Source organism: Corvus brachyrhynchos, unplaced genomic scaffold (genome assembly GCF_000691975.1).
Source record: "Corvus brachyrhynchos isolate BGI_N302 unplaced genomic scaffold, ASM69197v1 scaffold87, whole genome shotgun sequence".
Lineage (NCBI taxonomy): Eukaryota > Metazoa > Chordata > Aves > Passeriformes > Corvidae > Corvus > Corvus brachyrhynchos.
Window position 1 is genome coordinate 61036 of NW_008239767.1, and position 24807 is coordinate 85842.

At 35.1% G+C, this 24807-nt stretch overlaps 1 protein-coding gene across 4 annotated transcripts in view; it reads left to right on the forward strand.

Moving 5' to 3' along the window:
* Positions 1 to 24807, forward strand: part of SENP6 (SUMO1/sentrin specific peptidase 6) — a 69009-nt gene that overhangs the window by 40296 nt on the left and 3906 nt on the right. For 2 of the 4 annotated variants that reach the window (XM_017742846.1, XM_017742848.1), the window contains 14 exons: positions 591 to 730; positions 3054 to 3456; positions 4589 to 4821; positions 7307 to 7477; positions 8356 to 8398; positions 10103 to 10282; positions 12135 to 12361; positions 12933 to 13039; positions 13126 to 13242; positions 14105 to 14227; positions 14443 to 14535; positions 17645 to 18078; positions 21100 to 21203; positions 22903 to 22991. In XM_017742846.1, the coding sequence (XP_017598335.1) occupies positions 591 to 730; positions 3054 to 3456; positions 4589 to 4821; positions 7307 to 7477; positions 8356 to 8398; positions 10103 to 10282; positions 12135 to 12361; positions 12933 to 13039; positions 13126 to 13242; positions 14105 to 14227; positions 14443 to 14535; positions 17645 to 18078; positions 21100 to 21203; positions 22903 to 22991 (2464 nt within the window). The other 2 variants (XM_017742847.1, XM_017742849.1) reach the window with 2 other exon arrangements.

Consider the following 24807-nt stretch of genomic DNA (forward strand, 5'->3'; position numbering starts at 1 on the left):
CATTGGAAGAAGTTGCCGATGGTGGTGACAGGGTCACCATCTCTGGAAGTGTTCAAGAAGCTTCTGAATGTGGCACTTGGAGATACGGTTGAGAAGTGATTATAGTGGTGCCAGGTTAATAGTTGGACTAGATGATCTTGAAAGTCTCTTCCGACCATGATGATTATGTGAAATCCTAATTATGCAGAACATTTCCAATTATTCTAAATGCATTCACAAGTAGTTCTGTAGTAAAGATTTGCATCAGCATAGTCTAGCATCTCCTCCTGATTTTGGCAGCAGACCCTCCCTTTGCAGTGAAGTTAGCAGAGATTTGCAAATCTAAAGCCTCTTGCAAAGATATAAGATAAAAATTGTCAGTGAGAGACATTGCAATAGTATTAGTAAAACATTTTTGCAGTTACTTTATGGAATTTTTTTTTAATTCATACAAATCATGAGACATTTGAAACAGTTTACTCTTTTTGAGGTTTAAAAATGTGTTTATGTTTAGTTCAAGTTAGTGTATGTAAAGAAGTAAGTTGATCATAATTATAACAGTATATGAATGGACATATCTTGTTAATGTTTTTGCATCTTTTCCCTCCTAGACAGTGTAATGGAAAATACAGAGGAGTCAGAATCAGAATCTGAAATTAAGAGAAAGGTGCGACAGAAAGGTCATTGCAATTCATATCAATCTGACTTGAGTCTGTCTTCAGCTACAAAAAAATGCTTAACTCAGTCAAAGGTGGGTTATATTTTAAAAATCTGTAACCTCTTGTTGAACTTTAAAAGTTGTTGCATATTTTAAAAACAGACATTCAGGAGTAAAACAGGTTGATGTTTTAAAAATCCTTAGAGTTGGGAGGAAGGTTTACATAATTAAAGTTACAGTGATAGAGATATTTAAGTGCTAGTATTGCTACTAGCTGTGAAATATTTCTTCTCTGATTTGAACAGAGATGCTGCACTGAAAAGAAAAAAATCTGTGATTTAAATGAATGGCTGAGTAGTAAATCAGACATTGATAATTTTAGCTTGCTGAAATAAAGGAACAATATTTTGCTTTTTGACAGATTTTAAATTTTTTTTTTTTAGTGTCATGATTTTCTGTACTCAAAACAGTATCTTTACTGAAAGATAAAAGCACTGCAAAGGTGCAAGTACTTTTTTATTAAGATGCTTACTTTTTCAGTGAGAGTAGTTGCTTAGGTGTCCAAATGGCATTCTCTGGTCCAGATGCCACCATCCAGATTGTTTTTGTCGGGAACTTGTTTGAATATCAGATGTAAGATACTTTGGAAATTGTTGTAAGGCTCTCTGTATTTTTTATCAACCTCCCAGGTTACTATGGATGTTTCACAGTACCCACATACAGGTCACACTGTTTGACTATCAAAGCAAAACTTCCTGTAAGGAGATGTTGGTTACAAAAAAAAAAAAAGAATTATAGATGTATGATTTTTATAAATGCTTAGCTTTTGTTTGAAACACTTGGTACTGCTCTTACGGATTTCTATTGCTTATTTAGTTAATTAATAAGATGTTAATAAGGAAACTGGTTTAAAATTTTTGGCATGTGGTTGAAGTAAAGGGGTGCAATTACTCTCTACTTAAGATCCTCCGGGTACTCTTGGTACCTTCTCTTGAATATTTTAATGTCAGCAGTATCTTTCTAAGAACTACATCCTGTAACAGCACTGTGGCACAACACTGGTGTTCATGTCACTTGCTATCTCATCCCACAGCTCAGATTTTAAGGGTCTGATATATTTAATACACTTGGGGGTTTTTGCTTCTGTTTCTCTACAGTATGTGTATCTTCGTTAAATTGCATAAATTTTGTAAAAATAACATATTTTCACTGTATGATTTTCGTCTTTAAATTTGGGATTTGAAATTACTTCCCACACCTGAGGAAGTCCTCTATTGGAAGTGTGTTCACATCTGGGAGTGGGGGGAGGTATAAATTGTGAAAGCTGTGTTTTGAAAGTAGATTCTGGAAGTTTTTGGTGGGATGTAAGTATTTGTTATCTTCAGTAATTCACAGTACAGTGGTTATGCCATTTGAGTTCAGTGCTCCAGGAGACAGTAACATGCACTAAATTTCATCTTTAGAGATGTCCCATATTCACTTTGGTATTCATTCTGTAGTTTATATGTTAGTATTGAATCCCTTAGAAGTCCAAGTTCTACACTTGTAATACAGAATTACGTGGGACCTAGTACATGTGAGAAAAACAAAAGACACCTGTCTTTGCAGTGATAGGACGCATCTTCCCTTGCAGCCCATGCTTGCTTCTTGAAAGCTTGGGGAATTCCTATTCCTCAAGTCCTGTTTTCTTCTCTGTGACATGGGACTCTAGAGCAATATATGTACTTGGCCTTTTCTTCATCTCCCTCAAGGAGTGAAGTTTCCTGCATGCCTTGCCGGACTGTTAAAAGATTTCTCAGAAGGACAAATAAATTTGACCTACAAGGTTTCTTCAAATCCTCTCCAGCAATGCACTGTGGATCTTTAGGTTACTTTATTTCTGTCCAATGAAACCGTTTTTACAGAAATGGTGTTACTGGACCGTCTTGCTGATGGATATATGTATTTGAACAGTGTGCAAGGTTTCAATTATGGAAGAAAAGGCAAGAAGGAAAATCTGAATTGTCCAACATTAACCGCTTAAAAAAATTGCCACAAATGACGTTTGTTCCTTTTAAAACATTTTTCATTTTCTTAAATGAAATTAAACAATCTGTGTTTTAATTTTTGCTTTCTCTGCTTACTGTAATTGCTAATGTAGTGTTGTCAATCTCCACTGGATATTACAAAAAATTTCTTCAGCTAAAGGGTTCTCAAGTATTGGAAGAGGATGCCCAGGGGTGTGGTTGAGTCACCATCCCTGGAGATATTTAAAAGACATGTAGATGTGGCGTCTGAGGATATGATTTAGTGATGACTTGACAGTTCTACATTAATGGTTGGACTTGATGATATTAAAGGTCTTTTCCAGCCTAAGTGATAGTATGATTAATTCTGAACAGAACAATCACTGATTGTGTGTTTGTTTCTTCTTTAGCTTTTGGAACAGATTGATTATTCTACTGATTGCCCAAATTGTGGGAGGGCAAATGAAAATCAGACCAAATGCCGACATTGTGAAAGTGCTTCTCTAAAGGATTTGCAAAGAGTCTCTAGACAAACTGTGACGTTAGGTGAATCTGTGGGACCTTTATCGCGTTCTTCAATACATCAGAATTCAACAGGGCAAAAATCTTCAGGTACAGGGTTCAGCACAAAGAAGTTTTATAGTTCTGCTGTTGGAAAAGGTCCAGCGGATATTCTACTGAGTAACGAGGTTGTAGGACATTCTATGTTACGACAGAATGGAAAAGTTGGTCTTATAACTGGGACAAAAAATCCTAAAATTACAGGAAGCTTAAGACAGAGGAGTACAAGACCATCTGAACTAAATGATCCAAGTAAGTACCTTTTTATGAATACAGCCATTAGCTGGAAGCCTGGGATATTGTATAGTGAAGGAACTGTATGTGCAGGTTTACATAACTGATGTCGCATGGAATTTTTAATGTATATGTTCTCAGGAAGAGGGACAGAACTTTTAATAATTTCCTTTTCATATGCAGAGGTTCTCTTCAAGAAGGATGAACATTGGGGAAAACAAAAATTATTTTGTGACTATTTTTCTTTTGTTTGTTTGTTTTTTAAAAAATATTTACATTTGGGTTTTGGGGAAAAAAAAGTATTCTTAGCAGAATTCCATCATTTATTCTCCCCAGAGGAAAGACAGTATTTTATTTTTATTTTGTGTTTTCCCCCCTTTTTTCTTCTGAGCTATTCACCTATTTAAATTTCATGATTTGTAAAATGTTAATTTCTGTGCTTTTTCTGTGTAAACTTAATAAGCAGGAAGGCTGGAGTGAAGGAAATTATGTTTCTGGTTCTATGCTGAGTTGATTAGATCACATCCTACTGGTTTGAACGATTTCAGTCATAATTTCTCTTGTCAGTTTTTAGGTTGTATTACTTACTGTCATGTCTTGACTGAACCAAGAAAAGTTCACTTCTGTCTAGAGGTGGATTAATGATGCCCATTTTTTGTGTAGTTAGTTATGAGAAATCAAAAACAAGGCAGAGAGTGCTTGCAACCAGATTCCAAATAAACATTAGTAAATCCATAAGATGATACATGCGGAATTTTTTTGGCACTGCAGGACAATTACATAAGTTACTTTTAAGTTATTGCTTGAAAAGAAATTTCTGTTACAGAAAAATGTAGTGGTTGAGAATGTAATATTTTCTGTTTAGTTGTTTTGTCTAGTGATGATGAGGAGGAGGAGAATAGTGGCAGCACTAGGAGCATGGAAAGCATTTTACCTCATCCTGCAGTTTCAGCCCGCTCCTCCCTATCTCCTTCTTCAGGAAAGGTGGAAGCAGCATTAAAGGAGAACAGTTGTGGAATAGAACAGAGAATAGGTAGTATAACAACAGATACAGAAATTGCCATCACACTACCAAGAAAAGCCAAGAATGAAAAAAGAAATTTCTGTTACAGAAAAATGTAGTGGTTGAGAATGTAATATTTTCTTTTAGTTGTTTTGTCTAGTGATGATGATGAGGACGAGAATAGTGGCAGCACTAGGAGCATGGAAAGCATTTCACCTCGTCCTGCAGATTCAGCCCGCTCCTCCCCAGCTCCTTCTACAGGAAAGGTGGAAGCAGCATTAAAGGAGAACAGTTGTGGAATAGAACAGAGAATAGGTAGTATAACAACAGATACAGAAATTGCAGTCACACTACCAAGAAAAGCAAGAATGAAAGATCAGGTACTATTTAATGCTTTGTTTAAAAGAAACCAGAATCAAATAATAAATGGAATTATGTAAAGGCTTGTTTTGCATTGTCAGAAGTTGACTATATTTGATTGTTTTTCTTATTCAGCAGCTCATCAAGTAGTATCTCTGTATATTTAAAACTGGAAACATAAGGAAATGTGTTCATTACACTTTTACAAGCATTTATAATGATTTGAATTACACTGTTAATGTAAATGCTTCTGTGTTGAATGTTTACTCTGTGAGACTGGACAGGGATTCTCTATGAAGATCAAGGTCTTACTTTGCAGCAGAATGTCAGTACCAGCTGTTGCTTGTTGAGACTTTATGAAGTTAAACATGAAAAGAGACACTGGGATCAGTAACGGCCCTTTAAAATTAAAATACTTTGACAGCTGTCCCAATTAATAGCACTTCTTTTAGGGCTTTTGTGGTGGTGCTTGTGTTTTTTAGTTGAGTACTACTGTAAGAATTGGATAAGCAAAGAGAAAAAGTACTCCATGAGCACACCTTAAATGTGGCTAAAGGGGACACTTCTCATACTATGTTAAAAGCTATCTCAATAGTGAGCCATTTAGAGGAATAAATTCCACGTGGCAATTTGTAGTGGATTAATAGTGCTGATCAAAATAATTCTTGAGTCACTTGTCCAGTTTCACTGTTGTGAGTTTGATTCAACAGGAGAATCTGATCAGATTTCCAATTCTTTATGCGTTAGAACACTGAAGTACTGATGCCAAAACCTTCTTGCTATGTTGAGATTCAGAAGCCAGCATTCTAGTGCTGTAGTTGATGAAATTATGGATGTTTATAATACGTGGTATAATTAGTCACCACTGTCAATAAGAAGCTGTGAACCTCCTGCCTACAATAAAGCTGCGAGGCTCAAAGCTTGGATTATAAATAGTTTTGAATTAAGATAGCCTGGCAGTATGTGCTCAATTAACTGAAAGCATTGCATTGTAAAGGCACTGGTGTCTGACTTCTGAAACTCTCCCAAATGAACTTTTTTTTTGTATATTCTTATGTTCCTGTTCACTAGTCTTTACGAACCAGTTATAACACTGTATGTTGAGATTATTTTAGGTTCTGAGCTTACTTTGGAAAACGGGGGAAATAAAATCTTTTTTGTGAAATATAACACAAATTTTGCATTGATTCAATGAAACTACCAAGATTTGGAGATACCGCAGCAGTTTTGTTAAATATTATAGAAAAAGCTTTATTCAGCTTTCCCTCAAGATATTTATTAATTCTTTACTGAAGAGGCTACTTGAATATAGCATCACTTCAGTGTTTGCTGTTTTATTGTTTTTCCTGTGATTCGTTTTGAATTTTCAATAATATTTAGCCAGTCTAACAGACAAAAAGGAAAAGCTCTTTTCAACAAGAGGCCTAGGAAAACATCTTAATTACAGGGATTTGGAATCTCTACCTTCTCCAGTGTATTAAATTAAGGAAGCATCCAAAAGTATATTTTGAATTATTGCCAAGATAGACTAGTGATTTGGGACTTCGAAATAATTTTTGAGATTTAGTCTTAATAGAAATACTGAATCCCTTAGAATGTTCTTCTGTGGGAGTTTAATTGCATTTTGTAACCAAAAAGAATGTTTATTCATGGACAGCTTTATGAAACAATATAAATACCAAAGAAAAGACTAGTGTACAGAAAATCCTTCAACAGAATTGAGCAATAGAAGCGATACAGAAAATAAATGTATTGATCTGTGGGCTGTCAGCAGGCTTTATTTCATTTTAGTAGATTTTTTTTGTAAGATCGTTCTGTTGGTTAACAGGATACTCATTGAGATTACAGCTTCAGTCAGTATCCAGAGACTTCTTGAACTGGGGCCAAACACCACATGGCCTTCTTTCAGTGTTTAGTGTTCTGACCTTGGAATCTATCATAAAAACATCTTAGTGGTTCTGTAGAGATGCCTTGGGGAAGTTTGATTTGGCTTATTTATTTATGTTTCTTGAAGACTGTACTCTGCTAATGTGGTGGTGCAGTGTACTTCAAAAATTAGTCACCAAAAGCTTGGATTAACAAAAACTGAAAGAAAAAATTAAACTACCAGTATTGTGGTGGTTTTACAGCATTAATGCTTTTTTATCTAAATGAAATATATTAAAAATAACTTTGTTTTGCTAGACTGCATAGTGTTTGCAAAAGATAAAAATAAATTGGTCTTGGCAATTTAGAAGCCCTATTTGTGATTTGGAAATGCCAACAAAGTGTCTACAAGTGTCAGCTTACCTTTTATTTTCTTCTTGAATGTAGCAATATTAGCATCCTCAGGTGTTACAAAAAGTCTTTTATCTGCCTTCTGTATATGTTTGAGATGGATGCTCTAGTAAGTAATCCTGTTGACCAACAGAAAAGTAGCTGAAAATGTAGTCATTAGTTTTAACAAGCTTGGTTAAGCAATAAACCTTAGCGAGACATTCTGAAACCTTGAAAATTACTTTTCAGTTTGGGAACATTGTGTCTAACACTCCAATAAAACGTCGTAAAGTTATTTCTCAAGAGATGGTAACTGAGGCTGCACCTCTAAATTATCAAAATTCCTGTGAAAGTGTCATTCTGAACTGCCGAAGTATACGAATAGGAATGCTGCGCAGAATGGTGGTGGAACCTGTGATTGTAAGTAAACTTGTTCTTTCACAGCTCTCCTTTCAGGTTTTGATGGGCATTGTTATTTTCATACTTGAACAACACAATGTTTTGCCTCTGTCTGGAGAACAGTAAATTTGTCTCTTAGCATCAGAGGCCGTGATTTCCAAAGAACCTCAGATTACTACTGCTTTTGAACATATGCAGTCTAGCTCTGGTTCTTAATACTGTGCTGCAGCACTCTTGAAAAACTTGTTTGCATGGTTGGGGAGAGGTTATGGGTTAGCATGCATTTGTTAAGAAAATTGAAAACAATAGCTACAAGGAAATTGATATTGATAGGTGGGAGGAAGAATCGTTGTCCTAGAGGTGAATAATTTTACTTCTACAGAATTTTTTTTTGTTGTTACCCTTATAAGTTACATGGAAGTTTTCAAGGAGACCTTGAATGTTAGTTGTAATGCACTCAGCCACATAAAATGCATACTTATTGCTGGGGTAACCACAGAAACAGCAGAGAGGTGTTACTTTTTCTTTCCATCTCTCTACATAACGCTATTGTTTGATTTGCCTAAATGCTGATAGATGACATTTTCTTTTGAAGAAATAGAATGTGTGTATTTTTCAGGGTATTGTAAATGTTTTTGAAAACGGAGTACTTCAGAGAGATCTAAAGTTTAAACAGTCAGTATGACTGAAAGAGACTGAGTAATAAAGAATGTGCTTGCCTCGAGTTGTGCTAAAATGTACATTTGGTTTTTTTAAAACTTGCATTTTAAATATTAATTTTGAAATGTTTATTACTTAAATACTATGTCAATTGAAATGTGTTTGCTAACAGTTTAAAAGCTTTCAGTCAGTTTCAGTTTGCAGAAGATGCGAAATCTTACAGTTGTTTTGTCTTTCAGTTTTGCCTGGATTATATCAAAATACGCTTAGAGAGTCAAGAAGGTGAGTACATTTTTCATTTTTTGTTAGCACTCAATATATTTATTTTGAATGAAGTAACTCTGTCAAAGGTATTAACAAGTGAATCATAACTGAATGTTCACTCTCATTTTGTCATTTATGCAAAAAATTATGGTGGGTGCCTGTAGTCAGATAAGAGAAAAAAAAAAAAATTGAGAGTACAAATTTGACCTGAACTGCCTGGTGAATAAGATCCAAAATGTTTTTGCATTATCTCTGCCTTCTACTGACAGAAGGTTCACAATTCGTGACACGCGTACAGACGGGTTGTTCTTCTACTTCATCTGGTCTGACTCTGCTTGATCTAATCATTCATTTGAAGATCTGTAGATAATGTGGTGATGACTGGTAAAGGTCTTCTTGAAAGTGATTAACAAACATAAAAAGCAAGAGTAACCATCCTGTAAAATGTTACCTTTTTAACACTTTATTAGTTCTTTTATTTCAATTGTGTTAAGTGGGCAGTAAAAACCACACTAGTATCTTAGACCTTTCCTGTCTAGATCTCTCTTGGTAATTTTTTCTCTGGCCTGAAAGTTGTATATTTCATGTCACTGAAAGAAATAGTGATGTAATTTGGAAATGGTGAGTTAGAACTCCTGCTCTGTTTCCTTTCTTTTCTTTTATAGAGTTTTGTTCTGGGCCTGGAAAGCTTTGTTACCTTTTTTAATCTTAAGTTGCAGTCTTAAGATCCAGTCCTATTGAATTTTGCTGTCATGATTTGTAAATGAAAACTATTGTATTTTGTCATTATTACATGCAGAAAGGTGCCTCACAGCCTGTAAAAAAAAGTGTAGCCTTTGCTCAGTCAAGTATTTAAGTTTGTATTGCATCTAAAATACAGATGCATAGAAACTACGAACTTTCATGCTATGAATGTATTTTTAAAAATAAAACACTGAAAAGCTTACTATAATTTGTGGAAAATGGCTATCAGGTTTTAGTTAAAACAGCTGTATGGTGAAATTATTTCCATGGCGCCTGATCCCTCAATAGCATAAAAATGGTGACTTCTTAAATGCTGTGTCTGTTGGAGCACTTAGCACTATACTATTTCTTTTTTTTTCCCTTGTGGTGGTTTTTTTTTTTTTTTTTTTTTTTTAGTTTTGCATGTATATCCACCTCTATATCCAATTTTATAATTCAGTAAAACCTGAAAAATACTCAACATTGGCATTGGCAGCATCAGATGCAATGTTAAAAATTTACCGTGTTACTGACGGTTTTTGGGGGGAATAAGCTAGGAGTAGTGTTTTGTGTCCTCAGGCAATCAGATAATTTCTCTGCATGTTTATACTCTTCTTTTTAAAGTTATTTTTCATATGGGAACTTGGTCAAAGATAAATGTGCAAAGAAAATTTTACGAACTTACTGTAAAATGTGTCATAGCAATAGTGCAAATTTAAATGACTTTTTAAAAAAAGGGGTTTTTTATGTAGAATAAAAAGTAGTTTAAAGTTGGTGGGCAGAAAACATTTTGTTTCTGATTCCTTTCTTGACAGATGACATTGGAATTTAGCCTTCTAGGATATAAAAAGCCATCACTTCTTGCATATGTGTTAAAACTTTGACATTAAGAAATTTAGTGAGCACATACTGATTTCTTGTTAAAATCAAGGGGGAAATTGTAAAGGAAACTTAGAGGGTTTTATTATATTTTAATATAATGTCATTATTTTCTCATAGAATCAGAAAGTGATATCAGAGAGATTAACCTGAAAACTTCCGAGCTTACTAAATGTGAATGGTGTAGTGTCCGAAAATTGCCAGTAGTTTTTCTGCAAACAGTACCTTCAACCTGCAGTAGTCTGAGAGATCAACTGAAAATGAGTAAAGATAATGTCTGGTACGAATGTAAAGGAGACAGTAAGTAAAACAATTTTAGTCTACTATTCACTTTAAATTGTATTTTCGTGTTTTGGGTCGTGAATGTGTGCATTAAGACTAAAAGGGCCATCATTGGCTGGGGATGATGTAGTGTTTTTTCAGACACTGTTTTCTTCCCAGGCTGAGAAAGAGTACAGTTCAGAACAGTTGGGCATTCTCTTTGTCCAGAAACATGCTAGTTAAAACATTTAGTCAATTTAGTATAAATTTTTCACTAATATTTGTACTGAATGAAAGCAAGTTGGTTTGTTCAGCTTTTGTGTATGAGACTTTACATTTATATGGCAGCTTTTGTAATACTTCTGCTTTCCGTGTTGTTCTGCTGACAGGCTTTAGGTTTAGTAGAAACTGTTGTATAGGTTGCCTTGGGTTTTTTCCCCCCAGCATACTTGTAATGATGTTGTGAGATATACAAATACCTGCTTGGAGAATGTGTGGATTATCTTCATGTATATTAAAATTAAATTTGATTCCTGCATAATTTTCAAGGTCCTAGAATCTTAATATGCACACCTGTCAAATGTAACATTGAGTCATCTTCCTCTTCAATAGGCTTTACTTCAGGTTAAATTTTGTGATTATTTATATTTACACACTGTTTTGTACATACATTAATGCATTCAAACAGAGGAAGAATGCTTTCAACAATCTCAGAATTGAGTGCTCCCATAATACTGTGTAATAGTTTTATCCACGTCCTATAAGAAGTTGTAAGGAGTCTTATAATTACAGAAGTAATCGGAGAGCATGCAGGGGTCCTGACCACAATTCTGGGAGCAGGAATTAGACCCCAGGTGGACACAGGTGTTCACAAAAAAGGAACAAGCTTCTGTGTGAGAAGTCCCTCCCTTGGCATGGCTCTCAGCAGTGCCACAGCGCCCAGCTCTTCTCCCTCAGGCTGTGGCACTGAGAGTTTACATCCAGCTGCTTTATTGCATTTGATACTTAGGAGCACTTTGTGATAACACAGTTGCTCTTTGCTTTGTAAGCAATGAAATTAATTTAAGCCTGTATCCATAGCTGTGTAAGCAATTGTGTGTGGATGCCTAGCTCCCAAAATAGGAACACCCAAATCCCAGTTAGACATCTAAATTCTGTGTGCAGTGAATTGGGAATTACGCTGCCGAAGAATTATTTTTCACAAGAGTTAGCATGCTGGGTTAAGAATGACCAAAGGGAAATGGTTATGCTTGTGTCTGACACTCCTCTTACAGAAAAACAGGTCCTGGCAGCTCTGTGTTGGGCGGCAATGTAAGACTGGGATTTGCAGCCTGAATCCTATTCCTTTTCCTGACTGTGTAAAATAATTCCTCTCAGTGCAGTTTACTGCTTTTTGATTTTTCAGATCATATAAGTGGATGATATTTATATAATAGCTGATTGATCTGAGTCATTCTCTCCAGCTTCTAGGATCAGAGAGGAAATTATGCTGAATATATAATTTTTGGAATTGTAGTGAAACAATAGAAACTGCAGTAAGAAAAAGAGAAAGTATTGGTTACAGAGTCCTACTCTTAGTAAGCGAAGAAGATTTTATTTCAAAATATGTTCTAGCTTTGCTTTAGTGTCATTTAAAAAATTATCAGGTGTAATATTTAACATTTCTTGATTAAGGTAGAAGTTGAATGCACTCTTTTTGCAAATGCTGATAAGAAAGGTTTGGCAGTTAGTCCTTCTGTCTGTCTGCTCACGTCTGTATTAGTTCTTACATACAATATCAGCAGTGTGTACTCATGTTGGCCAACAATTCCATAAAATCTGTTTATAATTACAGCATGCTTTATTTTATTTTATTCCTAAATGAGTAATTTTCTCTCTGCTTTTTTTGCAGGTCAGGAAGAACAGTACATAATTTTGATTTTTGAAACTGGTCTTGATCCTCATGCAAATTCAATATTTGAAAAAATAATTACGGACATCGGTATTAGAAATAATATTTCTGACTTCTTTGTGAAAATTTCCTTTGAAGAAGCCAATGCCAGGCTTGTTGCATTTACTAAGTGCTTGGAGGACAGTTCCAAAGGAAGCCCATCTCACAGAGAAAGCAAAATTAAAAATGTAATTGTGTTTTTGTTTTAGAACAAAGTCATTATATTTTGTGGGTTACAAATACACTAAGGATAGTGTGTTAGCCAAAAAAAATTCCATCAACTTTAGCTGGCTTTTATATGAAAATTCCCAGACTGGTCCGTGGTGGATTATGAAACTATGGGAAATGGTCTGTGCATTCACAGTACTTTTTAGGAGGTTTAGTTTGATTGTAAGGTTATACAGTGGTCCACAAATAATGTTGTTATTTAAAAATTATTAAGGGATGAGAAATCTTTACTATAATCAGACAAAATAATTTTTTCCAACTCGTAAAATTATAATATTTCAAACAAGAAATTAAGTTGCACTGTTGTAGTTACATTTAATTAATGCTTTCATTAAACTACTTTCTAAAGAATTAGAAAGTTTTGTGACTCTGCAAGAAATGAGCAAAGACCTTAATATAATAGATGACTTTACCCACAAACATGAAGTCCTCAAAAAAATGGGTATTACACTGCTGGATTTCACAAAGTTTATTACGTTTTCGTAAAATTGAGCACAGCATGCAAATTAATATTGACTCTGTTCTCTTAAGGTTGCTTCTGAGTCCAAAATGCAGCAGCGAAATAAACAGTTACCATTTTTTGATGATGATGAAGAAATTGGCGAACCACATACAGTATTTATTGGTCCTATAGAAAAGTAAGATACTTATCTTTGCCCTGTAATAATTCTCTGAGGGTTTTTTGGCATTTCATACTTCTTATTGAATGTATTTTTCTTCTCAGGTTGATAGTTTATCCACCTTCTCCAGCTAAAGGTGGTATTTCTGTGACCAACGAAGACCTCCATTGTCTAAATGAAGGAGAATTTTTAAATGATGTTATTATTGATTTTTATTTAAAGTAAGTTTTATTTCACATCAGTTTTTAGTCATCTTTTACTTTGAAGCTTGAAAAGTTCTGACATTGAAAATTCATAGGTCAGTTGATAACACTTGGTCTCCCAACTATGGAGTATATAATTTATATACTAAATTATGTATAGCTATTTTAAAGGTTGTTTTGTAATCTTGCAAGAAGTTTTGGTTCTTCTCCTGTCCTACTTGACAGTGACATTGTTCTGACTTGGATAAAGGTTCTTTGCAACTTTTTAACATCTCAAGAGCAAATTTAACTGAAAGAAAAAAAAGCTTTTTGTAAGTTCAGTTGTTCTTTCCAGAGTATTTGTGTTTCTTGGAATTTCATTAGTTTTGATTAATGTAATATGTAAGTTAATTTTGTGGTGTCGCTGATGCTACAGATGTTAGAAATGTATTAAATTGCTACATGCTGCTGGTTTTATGCTAGACATAAGGTGCGTATGTATATTTTTTAGTCTATTAATGTATTTTAGAAGTAAAAAGAAAATGAATGTGTCACTCTTGGGACTGTTTGGTGATCTGGTGGCTCAAATACAAAACACAGGTCTCCTAGATAGGTCTTTATGTAACAAACTCTTTGAAAATTTGTTTTCCTGCCATGAAATAAATAAATACAACAGCAGCAGAACAGCTTGTTGATTGAGCAGAGAAATAATACCTTGAAATATTTACACAAGTTTTGCATTAATTAGTTCCTGTAGATAGTCACCTCCAAATAGGTATTCTGTGAGAAGCTGCTACAATTTGGTGGGGAGAAACTGTTGGCTGTCGTTTTTACTCTGGTGCTGAGTACTTTGAGTTAAAACCTCCATTAATTTTTCTTTCCTTTTTTTTAAACTGATTAGGTATTTGGTACTTGAAAAGCTGAAAAAAGAAGATGCTGATAGAATACATGTGTTCAGTTCATTCTTCTATAAACGCCTTAATCAAAGAGAAAGAAGAAATATTCATGAAACTTCAAACCTTTCGTAAGTCCGTTGATAAGTCAGTTTAACATAGAGCTGGGTGAAGACTGCCTTACAGAGAGAAATATCAACAGAACTCTAGGAAGCATCTAGACCTGTAGGAAACATAGAATATACCTTGAAAATCTTAACAAGCTGTCAAGGTGAAAATATCTGGAAAGTGCTCCCTCAAATAAAATAAGCCACACCACAAATTGTATGTTGGTTTCTTCTTGCAGAATACAACAAAAGCGGCATGGGCGAGTAAAAACGTGGACACGGCATGTTGATATTTTTGAGAAAGATTTCATTTTTGTTCCCCTTAATGAAGCGTAAGTGAACTTACTTTTTTATCACATTTGGTGAAGGCTTAAATTTCGTAATTCTGAAATTGAAAGTTCCATTACAATGTGAATTGAAGTTAAAAATGAAGAGACTAAACATCTTTTTCCAGCTGATAAAAATTAAATAGTTATGTAAGACCTTTAAATGTTGTAGTATAAGAATTATCAGACAATTTAAAGACTAAGCAAAAATTAACTTTTCTGACTACTTTTCCTAGGTTTTACCTCAATCTCTGGTGTTCTTTCGTCTAAGCTTTTGACATTGATAACTTCTGGATTTACCTTTTTTAGTCCTTTCTAATGAGATCGCATAGGTGGGATCATCTTTAGTTACAAGAAACTGGTATTGTAAGAAAACTTAATTGAAAATCACTACTGCCTTGAGAACTTTATTCTTTTTCTTTATATCCTTTTGCCTTGATACTTGTGAAGGGTCAGGAAGCAGACCATTAGCGTTCTAATGGTTGCTAAGGACTTCGATGATGCTTGCTTTCCTTAAGATCAGAGCAAGTTGTCACAAACACATTTCTATATTTCATAGAAATAATCTAAACAGTTCTTACGCCAGAATATTTACGGAAGTCAAAGTACTGTATTTTAAATGTATGCAATAAAAACATAATAAAGTAAGGACAGATAGACATGAAGTTTCTAACTGATGTCTCATAGGCATACCTAGCTGATATTTCAAAAATAAAAAAAGAGATTTTTTTAATAAAAAGTGACTTATCTAGGTACTGTGCCATTGTGCAGTGGGAGGAAAATTTCTAAATCTTCTTGTGTTCCTGCCTTCTCTCCAGCTGAATTCTGAGGCTAGCTGAATAGAGGCAGTTAGAAGATAACTGGCCATACATAGGTCTGTCCTTTTAATAAAGTTGTATTTTCCCAAAAAAAAGAGTTCATAAGCACTAACTTCCGTTTTTGACATACCATGACCTCTCGCAAGACATCGAGATCTAGGGGATTTAAGTGACCCAGGTGTAAGGTCCACTGCAGATCCCTGTCCACTGCAGACTTCATCCTTGCCATCCCTCTCCCATGAAACTTGAAGTACCAAAACTTTGAAGTGTTCGTCATTTAAATTTTAAGTTGCCTTTGCGTTTTTTATATGGTTCACTTCCCACCATCCTCTCACATGTCATTCACATATCCACGTGGGTTATGCAGAGGAGAAATGAGTGTGACTTAAAAATCACCTGAAAATGAAAATGAATAGTTCTGTGGTTTTATAAGAATTATTTATGTTGCTAGTAACTTAACATACAGTAGTTTCCATTGTCCTGTTCATTTGCTGATAAAGAACTACAGCAATGTCTATCTCAGCAAGTAGAACATAACAGTTTGTACTGAAGGCATAATGCTCACACCATGTGTGAGTTGGTGATTTTGGGTTAGAGTAGCTTGGTCTCATGGACTTGTCCAGTCACGATTAGAGCATGAAAAGTACACTCATGGTGTGCATCTGTCATCTGGATGTAATCCTGTTCACGCTTTTTGGAACTGTCCCTTCACTGTAAGCTGAAGCTTGTTAAGTGGTGATAGGACATTCATTTGCAACAGTGGTTTCCTGGTAGGTACAGTAAGAATATTGCAGAGCAGAAAAATAATCAAGTAGCCAGGGAGATGAGAAAGTGGTGGTTTGATGGGGAGTTGCTGGGTTTTGGTGTCTATTTCCAACAAGTTTTTCCAGAATATCTCATAACCACTAGTATAGGGAATGTAGACTCATCATCTAACCAGCTGTCAAACTGCAGTAACTGAAGGTTGGGAGGTTGACTCTAGGGCAGAAGCAACTTAGAACAGTGTGTCTTGATTTAACCATGACTGCATCAGTGTTCTTTGGCTGTACAGTCCTTCTTGTTCAAGTCTCCAATGAAACCAGTTTATTCTGTTCAAAGTTACAAGCCATTTTCTTTTTACATCCAGGTTAATTTGCTGGTCTGTTGACGTAATTGGTACATAACGTCTCTGTTAATAGAGTACACACAAATTCTAGGGTTGGGCAGTACTTAATATGTTCATTTACTAGGTGTGGTGAATCATTCAAGATAAACCGTACCTCACATGCTGCTTTCAACAGCCACTTACTTTAACTGCCATTAAGTTTTGATGGAGTTTAGGCTTCATAACCATCTAATTATTTTTTTAGTATGTCAGTTAGACATGCATTTTTAGCTGCTGCTTTTTCTTTTGTTTCCTAGAACAAACTGAAATGTGACTTCAGCTGTATAATACATAGCTAGCTTCTGTTTTTTTATTTGCTGTAGACAAAGATCCCTCAGAAAATTTGTAAATTAGACAATCAAAATCCACTTCTAATGCCTCAGTCCCTGAATTTGCTGCTGCTCTAGTTCTGATTGAGTGGCAAGTCAGTGAAGCCTAAAGAAGCAAGGAAATAGGAGGAAACTGTTGGAAAACTTACACTTTGTGTTGGGGGATATAGCTGTTTTTGATTTGGAAAAGTTAGAATGTCAGTTCTGTGAAGGGTGAGGAAGACAACAGAGACATTGTGATGGCATTACAAGCACTCTTTTTCTCTCCTCCTTTAGCTCACTGTTGACAAGATTTCTGTAAAGTGTTAAATACAATTGGAAGATCTCAAAACTGGAAGAGTATGGGCAATTCAGCCATACCATTAGATCTGACTGCTTGTGTTGCTAGTGCTGAACTACTAGAGCACTTCAAACAGCCATAAAACATGAACTTTACAATCTCTAATTCACACATTAATGAAGAAAATGTTAAAAAAATAAATAAGCTTCAATTCAGAAAAAGAAAAAATTGTATGGAGTGTGAGCAAATTGAAATAAATATTTAAGACAGTGCCTGTTTTCAACTAACTGCATCATATTAATTTCTTGGTGACTATTTGCATGGAGAAATCGTACTTCTACAGAAGCCTGTGAAGGCTTGAGTAAAACTTGGTTAGAAAAGTGAACAGCTAGTATAGTTTATCTTTGAATGATTATGGGGCAGGATTATATTGTATGTGTGCATGGGCATGTGTGCATGTTTTGTTTGTTTTTTACCAGTTTCAGGTTTAACTGTGAGCATTAATGTAATTGTGAGTTTTTAATGTATTTTTTTTCCTTTGCAGCGCCCACTGGTTTTTGGCTGTTATCTGTTTTCCTGGTTTAGAAAAACCCAAATATGAACCAAATCCCCATTATCATGAAAATGCTGCAATGCCTATGAAATCATCCTCTTCAGATGGAGAGAGCAGCACACCATCTCCCTTGCCAAATGAATTAGATGCACAAAACTCGCCTTCCAAGTCCACAGCAAAGAAGATGTTTACCAAAAAGTACAGTACAGCTTTAATTGACCCAAACACTGAAACAGAGGACAGCGAATCTTCGTGTTGTAGAAGAAGTCCTTGTAGGGGAAAAAGTGCTTTCAAAAAACTGAATCAAATAGACAGTGATGTGGAAGAACCTAACACTGTGGAATCAGCATGCCATAAACTAGACCATAGAACTCTGGATGAAAATGGTATACAGGGTGAATTCACAGCTGCTAGCCAATCTATGGGTATGTAATTGTAAAAACATGCACTTTTTAATGAAATATTTGGAGATTTCAGATCTGTTACTACTTCTGCAATGGTTTAAACTTCATACTTCTAAAGTTCAGTATATGGCTGAATTTCAAGTGCTTTCAATATAAGTAATTCATAGCCATTGCATTTAAAAAAAGTTTTTGTGGCTATTGACATAACTCTCATGACAAAAGGCTGGAGATAAAATACTGTTTTCCTAAATCAGATTAATTTTTCAGTTCTATGATCTTTTTTCAAACAAAATCATTTTGTAGATACCACTTTGCATCCCTCAAGATTGCAGTTGTTAAGGAAAAAGTAGTAGCTGACCATGGATTCTTACAATGTATGTGCAGGGGAACACTGAGCTAAGATTATGTGAGCAACCTTAATATCGATGTCTTTTATCATTTGATGTTTTCCTTCAACATTATTCATTTCTTTAATGTCCTGATAAGAAGGTATGTAAAAAGAGTAAGAAGAAAATGATTCTAAAAAAAAAAAATTTTCCTCCATGACCACTGTGTTACATTTAGAGAGGCTTTTTCAGTGCATCGCTGCCGTGGAGAGACTGCTCACCAATCTGCAACAGTGTTTGTACCCACGTGAACAAAGGAGCTGGCATACTTTCAAAGGCAGGTGAAGGAATTAGGAAGAGGTTGTTTTCTCTGTTCACTGCAATGTTTGGCTCTCCTTAAGGCATAGACTAGGAAATATCTGATTATGAAAAAGCTTTTACTTTAGCCACCAGTAGTATTCCTACTGACTTAGTTTGCAGAGTAAAGAATCATTTACCTTACAGTACAAGGTCAGAAAATATTACCAATCGTATGGTTTCATCTGTGTACTGCAGGCCATTACAACTTCAATATCTTTGTGGGTATAAACACTACTAATATCTATTCTAAGTTTATTCATTTGTGATAACATTGTCACTGTTACTAGAAGGTCTTGGAGGGCTGCTGGGGGTGTGCATAGATGTGTTCTTGTTTGAGTCGATTTTTTCATTTTATGTGTGATTGTTACCATTTATGATATTGCTGCTCTATGGTGTGGTGTCATGTCTTGGATGCTGCTACTGTCGCTTGTCTGTAATAAGTTGGAATGTGCGTTATGACAGATTTTTGCTACGATTACGTTTCTTGTGGGTTTTTATGGCTGCATTGTATTGGCGGCTGATGGTCATTCTCTTTCTAACTTAAATGCTTAGAATCTCCTGCTCAACTACTGCAGATGATGCACCCTTTCATTAAAGTGGGTGTTCTCAGGGGGGCACAGTCTTGATTTAAGAGTGAGATTGACCCCAAGGATATGTTTAGGCAGCTAAATTTAGATGCACTGTATTTAAACTTCAATTTCAACCAGATGGAAAATGGGCATTCTGCCTTGGGTTATCTGACTGGCCTTCAGCTGTTGCTCCAGAAGGGTGTGGATCTTGACTGTGCCAAATCCATCCGTAAGTCCTGCATATCCAAGGATATCTTGAAAGACAGCACATGCCTCTGATAGTGTAGTCAGTGAAGCCAAGAGACTTCCTCTTCTCATCATAAAGCAGATGTAGAGTGGCTGTTCAGTTGAGGAGCTCCTGTGCTCTGATTATGATTTCCAAACATTGAGACCCTAGGTGCTAACTATACATGGGAGCCTAAACTGAGATGTCTTGATTTCAAAATAATCCTGGTGTTGAACTTGTGAATCAGTAGAAGTTCATGCCTAAATAACTTTGAAGAATATATCTATCCAAAATATATCTATTTTTGTTACTTATGTAATCATCTTTTTATTGCTCTGTTTTTGAACAAGATGGATTTGTCTCAATACCATTTTATTTTTTAGAAATCTGTCAGCAATAAGTCACATTAGTATATGACCTACTTCTTATGCTAAGGTCTTTTCAAAGGTACTGAGTAAGACTAATTCCCAAGTTTGTCTCTGTGGAACTCTACTGGTGACCTCTTTCCAAAGTGTTACCTCAACTTCTCTTTTGAAATATTCTCAAGTACAGATGTTCTGCTTTTATTTCCACTAGTTAGTTCACTGCCCTATTTATTCTTCTTATAGAAGTCCTAGTTTCCTTTAATAGGTAATATGTTCTCCAGTGACACCACAACCAATGCTTTTATTTTTGTTTTTGTTTCGATATATTACAGGCCCCTTTCTAGAAGATTTTGAGTTTTGCTGGCATGAGTTACCATTCTTCATTTATTTCCACAGTTTACTATTTTTTCTGTCAAAATCTGTTCTGAAGTCCTGTATGGTAGTATTAAGACTAGTGAGCCTATAGCTGTCTGTATCTGCTTTTTGTACAGGTACAGCTAGAACATTCATAATTTTTTTTCTTCTGATGCTGTTTCCCACTAAATATGTGACTAAATACGTAGAGGTGGTTGGGATTGAATCTACAGATAATCTTTTTATGTAACCAACTGTAAAATATTTCTAAGTTGCTGCTCCCAGGAGAGCTGATCCTTCGTTCTGCCCTCCCTACCAGTGTGTTCCCAAGCTGCCTTTTCCCTTTTACCAACACAAGTCTTCACATAACTGCACAGCAGACTGATGGAGGAAATTATTCCAGTTAAGAAATAATAACATTGTGACTACCTTTTTCAGTCTGGTCCGCTGTGTGTATGGATGTGTTTGGTGTTATGAAAGGAACCAGCTAGGGGTAGGAATAGATAGTTATTTTAGAGAGCATATCAGAGTGCCTCTTCTGGTAGCAGTACCAATTCAGACTGTTACAAAGGCTTCATGGAACTATGGGACAATTTCATAGTGGGTTTTAGTCTAGGTCTCTCAAATTTTTTTAGGCATCTCATACAATTAGAAATAATTTCTGTTGTGCTACTTAGAAGCTTTTCACTTTTGTTCATATGCATGAGCAAATTACTCTATATTAGCTGTATCACTGTTACTGTGAGCAGTCCTGAGGAAATCTGAGGTATAAAATGAGTTTGGTCTTCAGTGATGCCATAGTATTTGATGTTTAAATAACCTACTGTCTGTGATTGATACAGATGGATTGCACAAAATCAGACTAAACTATAGTGAAGACTCAGCTGATGGCACTAAACTAAATGAAGATGAGCTTATAGATTTTTCTGAAGACCAAGATAACCAGGTAAAGAATTTAGCAATTTTATTTAGGAAATGTGAACTGTTGTGTTGTATTTTAAATGGACAGCTTAAAAGCAGTGTACACATTGTGAATGTGCATTGTCTAAAGCTGCTTATCTTTACGAGTGTGAAATCCTAAGCACTGGTTACCTACAAAAATCTGCAGGTTAGTTGACAGAGAGGATTATACATTTGTTCATTTAACTATTTAATAGAAAACTGCTGTACTGATCCTGCATTTCATTATGTGAGTCTTTTGCCTAATGACAATATCACAGTGATTTTAGTGGGAACACTGAAAGTCAATAAATTTCTATCTTTTGTCTCCCACTGTGTATGGGAGTGGAGGGTCTCCCCACCTTTTCTGGACCTCTGAGTCTATTATTTTTCAGTCTGCAGCTATCTGTAATGACTTCCAAATAGCTGTGTATATGTTTACATACATATAAAAGCTCTGGTTGATGTTGAAACCTAACCGTGCTTTTCAGCTGGACTTAGCCCACCTCTCCTGTCATGCCACCTTGTGCAAACATTCTGAGTTTTGCCTGATGGAACTGCCTGTCTGTCTGTTTTGTAGCAGTTAAGAGTTTCCAGATCTGAAGTACATGGCATGAAGGCAGGGAAGCAAGTACATGGCCAGATGTGTTCCTTGAGAGAAGGACCAAATTCCAACCTCCTTAGTTGCTGTGTAGCTTAGAACTTAACTCAGGCTGAAGCTATCACTGATATTTTCTAGAATGTACAAATCAAGTGTAGAAATGACCATGACAAGCTGAATGGACCAACCTTTTCATCTGCCAAAAAAGTAGTTGAGGCTGCAACAAAAACAAGTGTACGAGGAACTAGGCAGTAGTTTCTAATATGATAACATGCTCATGGCAATAGCTTGAGGATTTCAGTGCCAGCATCCTGTGTGTTAATGAAGTGTACACAATGCTCACAGAAACATTCACAAATCATGCTGGTACAGGGGTTCTCATTTTTGGAAAGCATCTCTTTCCCTGTAACACAGTGATCTGTGGTAGTAATATTGAATTCAATGGCAGGGTAAGAAACTATGAATCACTGGGATTGTTTTAGATACAGCTTAGTGCTTTTGTTCATAAAACTTCCATATTGTTTATAAAAATCAATACTGAAATCAAAAGGCCAGAGGATATTTCCAGGCTTGTGGTATGACTGGTTTTGCAATCCATAATCCTGTGTATCATGGTGGTTTAATTTTCCTTGCCCTAAGAATCAAGTTGTTGCATTTTGGAGCAAAAATAGTTTTATGTCTGAGCTTGTTGCAGATCTTGTCTCATTTCACCTAGAAAATAACATACATGAAACCACCAAGCAAGTTTCTAATATTCACTGGCAAGAAAAAGTATTGATAATTTGGATTATAACCAAATAATGGAGATTCACCTCTTCTAAGACAGCAGTGCTTTGAAAATGTTGGTTGCGTTGTTCTAGTTTCAGCAGTCCTTAAATAAATAGCAGCATTCAATCTTTGTCATTCTGGCATGAATTTCAGAACCTATGTGACTAAAAGTTGGTAAACATAACAGTGAATCTTTTCAGATTAAAGCTACCATTTCTTTATTAAACTAAGTTATTGGTCTTGAATGAAAATGGTAAGTGTTACAATAATTTCCTTTGCATCTGTTTGAAAAAACAGTATTAGCTTTTAAACACCTGTAACCACATTGCTTCTGTAGGAAGACAGTAGTGATGATGGTGGCCTTGCAGATGATAACTGTAATTCAGAAATGGGACAATGGTACCTGAAGCCAACTATCTGCAAACAGTGAGTATTAAAACAGTTAAAATGGAAATTTCATAAAAGTTTATGAAATATAAAAGGCAGTAATTATGGGAAGTAGTCATACATGACTCTTTAAATACTTAATCAGCATGCTGTTAGAGTTTGAGAGAGAATTTTATAGTTTATATGATCATCTTCAGTGGGCAGAAAATTTATTGAATGAAACTATTAGTGAAATAATAGCTTTTTGGATTTCTGTTAAGCCTGTGTACTGCATCAGGCAAATGAACATTGTTTCTTCCAATAAGGCTGTTCTTTGGTATTTTGCACTTGGATTCCTGCAAAAACAAGGTGCAGAAGCATGTTCAAATGTATCCTATATTAAAAAACAGATTAATGTTTTTAAACTAAATAATTAAATTAATAGTTAAGAAAACCTTTATCACTACTCAGATTAGTAAAGGAAAATGAGAGTAATTCTTAACTGCCCCCTTTTCTTATCTAAATGTGTTGTAGCTGTTTTTATTGTCTCTGTTCTTTTTTCTCTAATAACAGTGTTCCACATTTTTTTTAGATTTTTGATCTGTTCTGGATTTGAACTTTTTTTTTAATATTTGAAACTCAGAAATAATTTCTTAGTAAACATTGACTGTCGTTGTTTGCATTATGGTGTGACAGGTGCATGATTTGAAATCCAGAAATATTGTTACTAGTATTGCTGTCTCGACAGTTTCCTTTGTATTTTTTTCATAATTTATCTATTTTTGTATTTCCATCCTTGTGAATAAAGGTTTACTAGAGAGGTGAAGACTTTCACAGTACATTCACAGTACATTCTTAGGAGGCAGTATAGAATTACAGATTTATAGATGTTATGGAATATATGACAATACGTTTTCAAGGAAAAGTCCATCTGTGTTGTGTGTTCTAAGAATATTTATGAGCTTCTGATTATAGCTTGGCTAAATTTGTCCTGTTTTGATGACAGATTATCTGTACAATAATACTTCCCAGCAGACAGTATTTTAATTCAGTGTGACATTTCATAACATCTTTGAAACTTAAGTATCAAAAGTCATTAAGGGCACTTTATTTTAAAATTACTTCTATATAAAATAGAAAATTACCTTGAAAAGGCTGTAACATCTTCCCCCTCCAAAGTACTACATATTTTTAAAGAGCATTTTAAAGGGCATTTAATGTTTTTTTAAAGAGAAGTACCTATGTAAATATTAACTTTTATCAGAAATTAAAACAAGTACAAACAAACATTATTGAAATTATTATATGCTTATGCCTAAAAAATTGCATACATGTAAATTAGTTTATAAATGCAAACACACCGATACATAAATGCATGCAGATATTTTGTCTGAATTTACGAGTTTGAAGTTTCTTCAGATGATACTTTGTCTGAATACATCTGTGTTACTGTTAGAAAAGAAAAAGCAGAGATTTGTGAAAAGTAAATTATTTATTCCTCAAAATACATGCTACATATAATGCTGAAATTCTGAACTCTGGTATGAGATAGCTTTGATGTATAAATCCAACTTGCTTATAAGGTGGCTGATAAGATTGCTGTGCTTGTGGCTACTGAAAATGTAGTGTGCTTTAGATTGAGTGACAGGATATCAGCATTTGTAGTGTGCAGGAGAGGACTTGAGCAGACTTGGTTCTCTAGTAAATACTTGGTTATAGATACATTATTTTTTAAAGTCTTTCAAATAGATTTGGTGGGTGTTTTGTGTATAACTACCAGCTAGATTTCAGATTCAGGCTGGAATCACTTTTTGAACATGCTTTCCTAGTGCCTTCTAGTGTGCTGTGGTGTGTCCCATCTGTCCTCGAGCTGCTA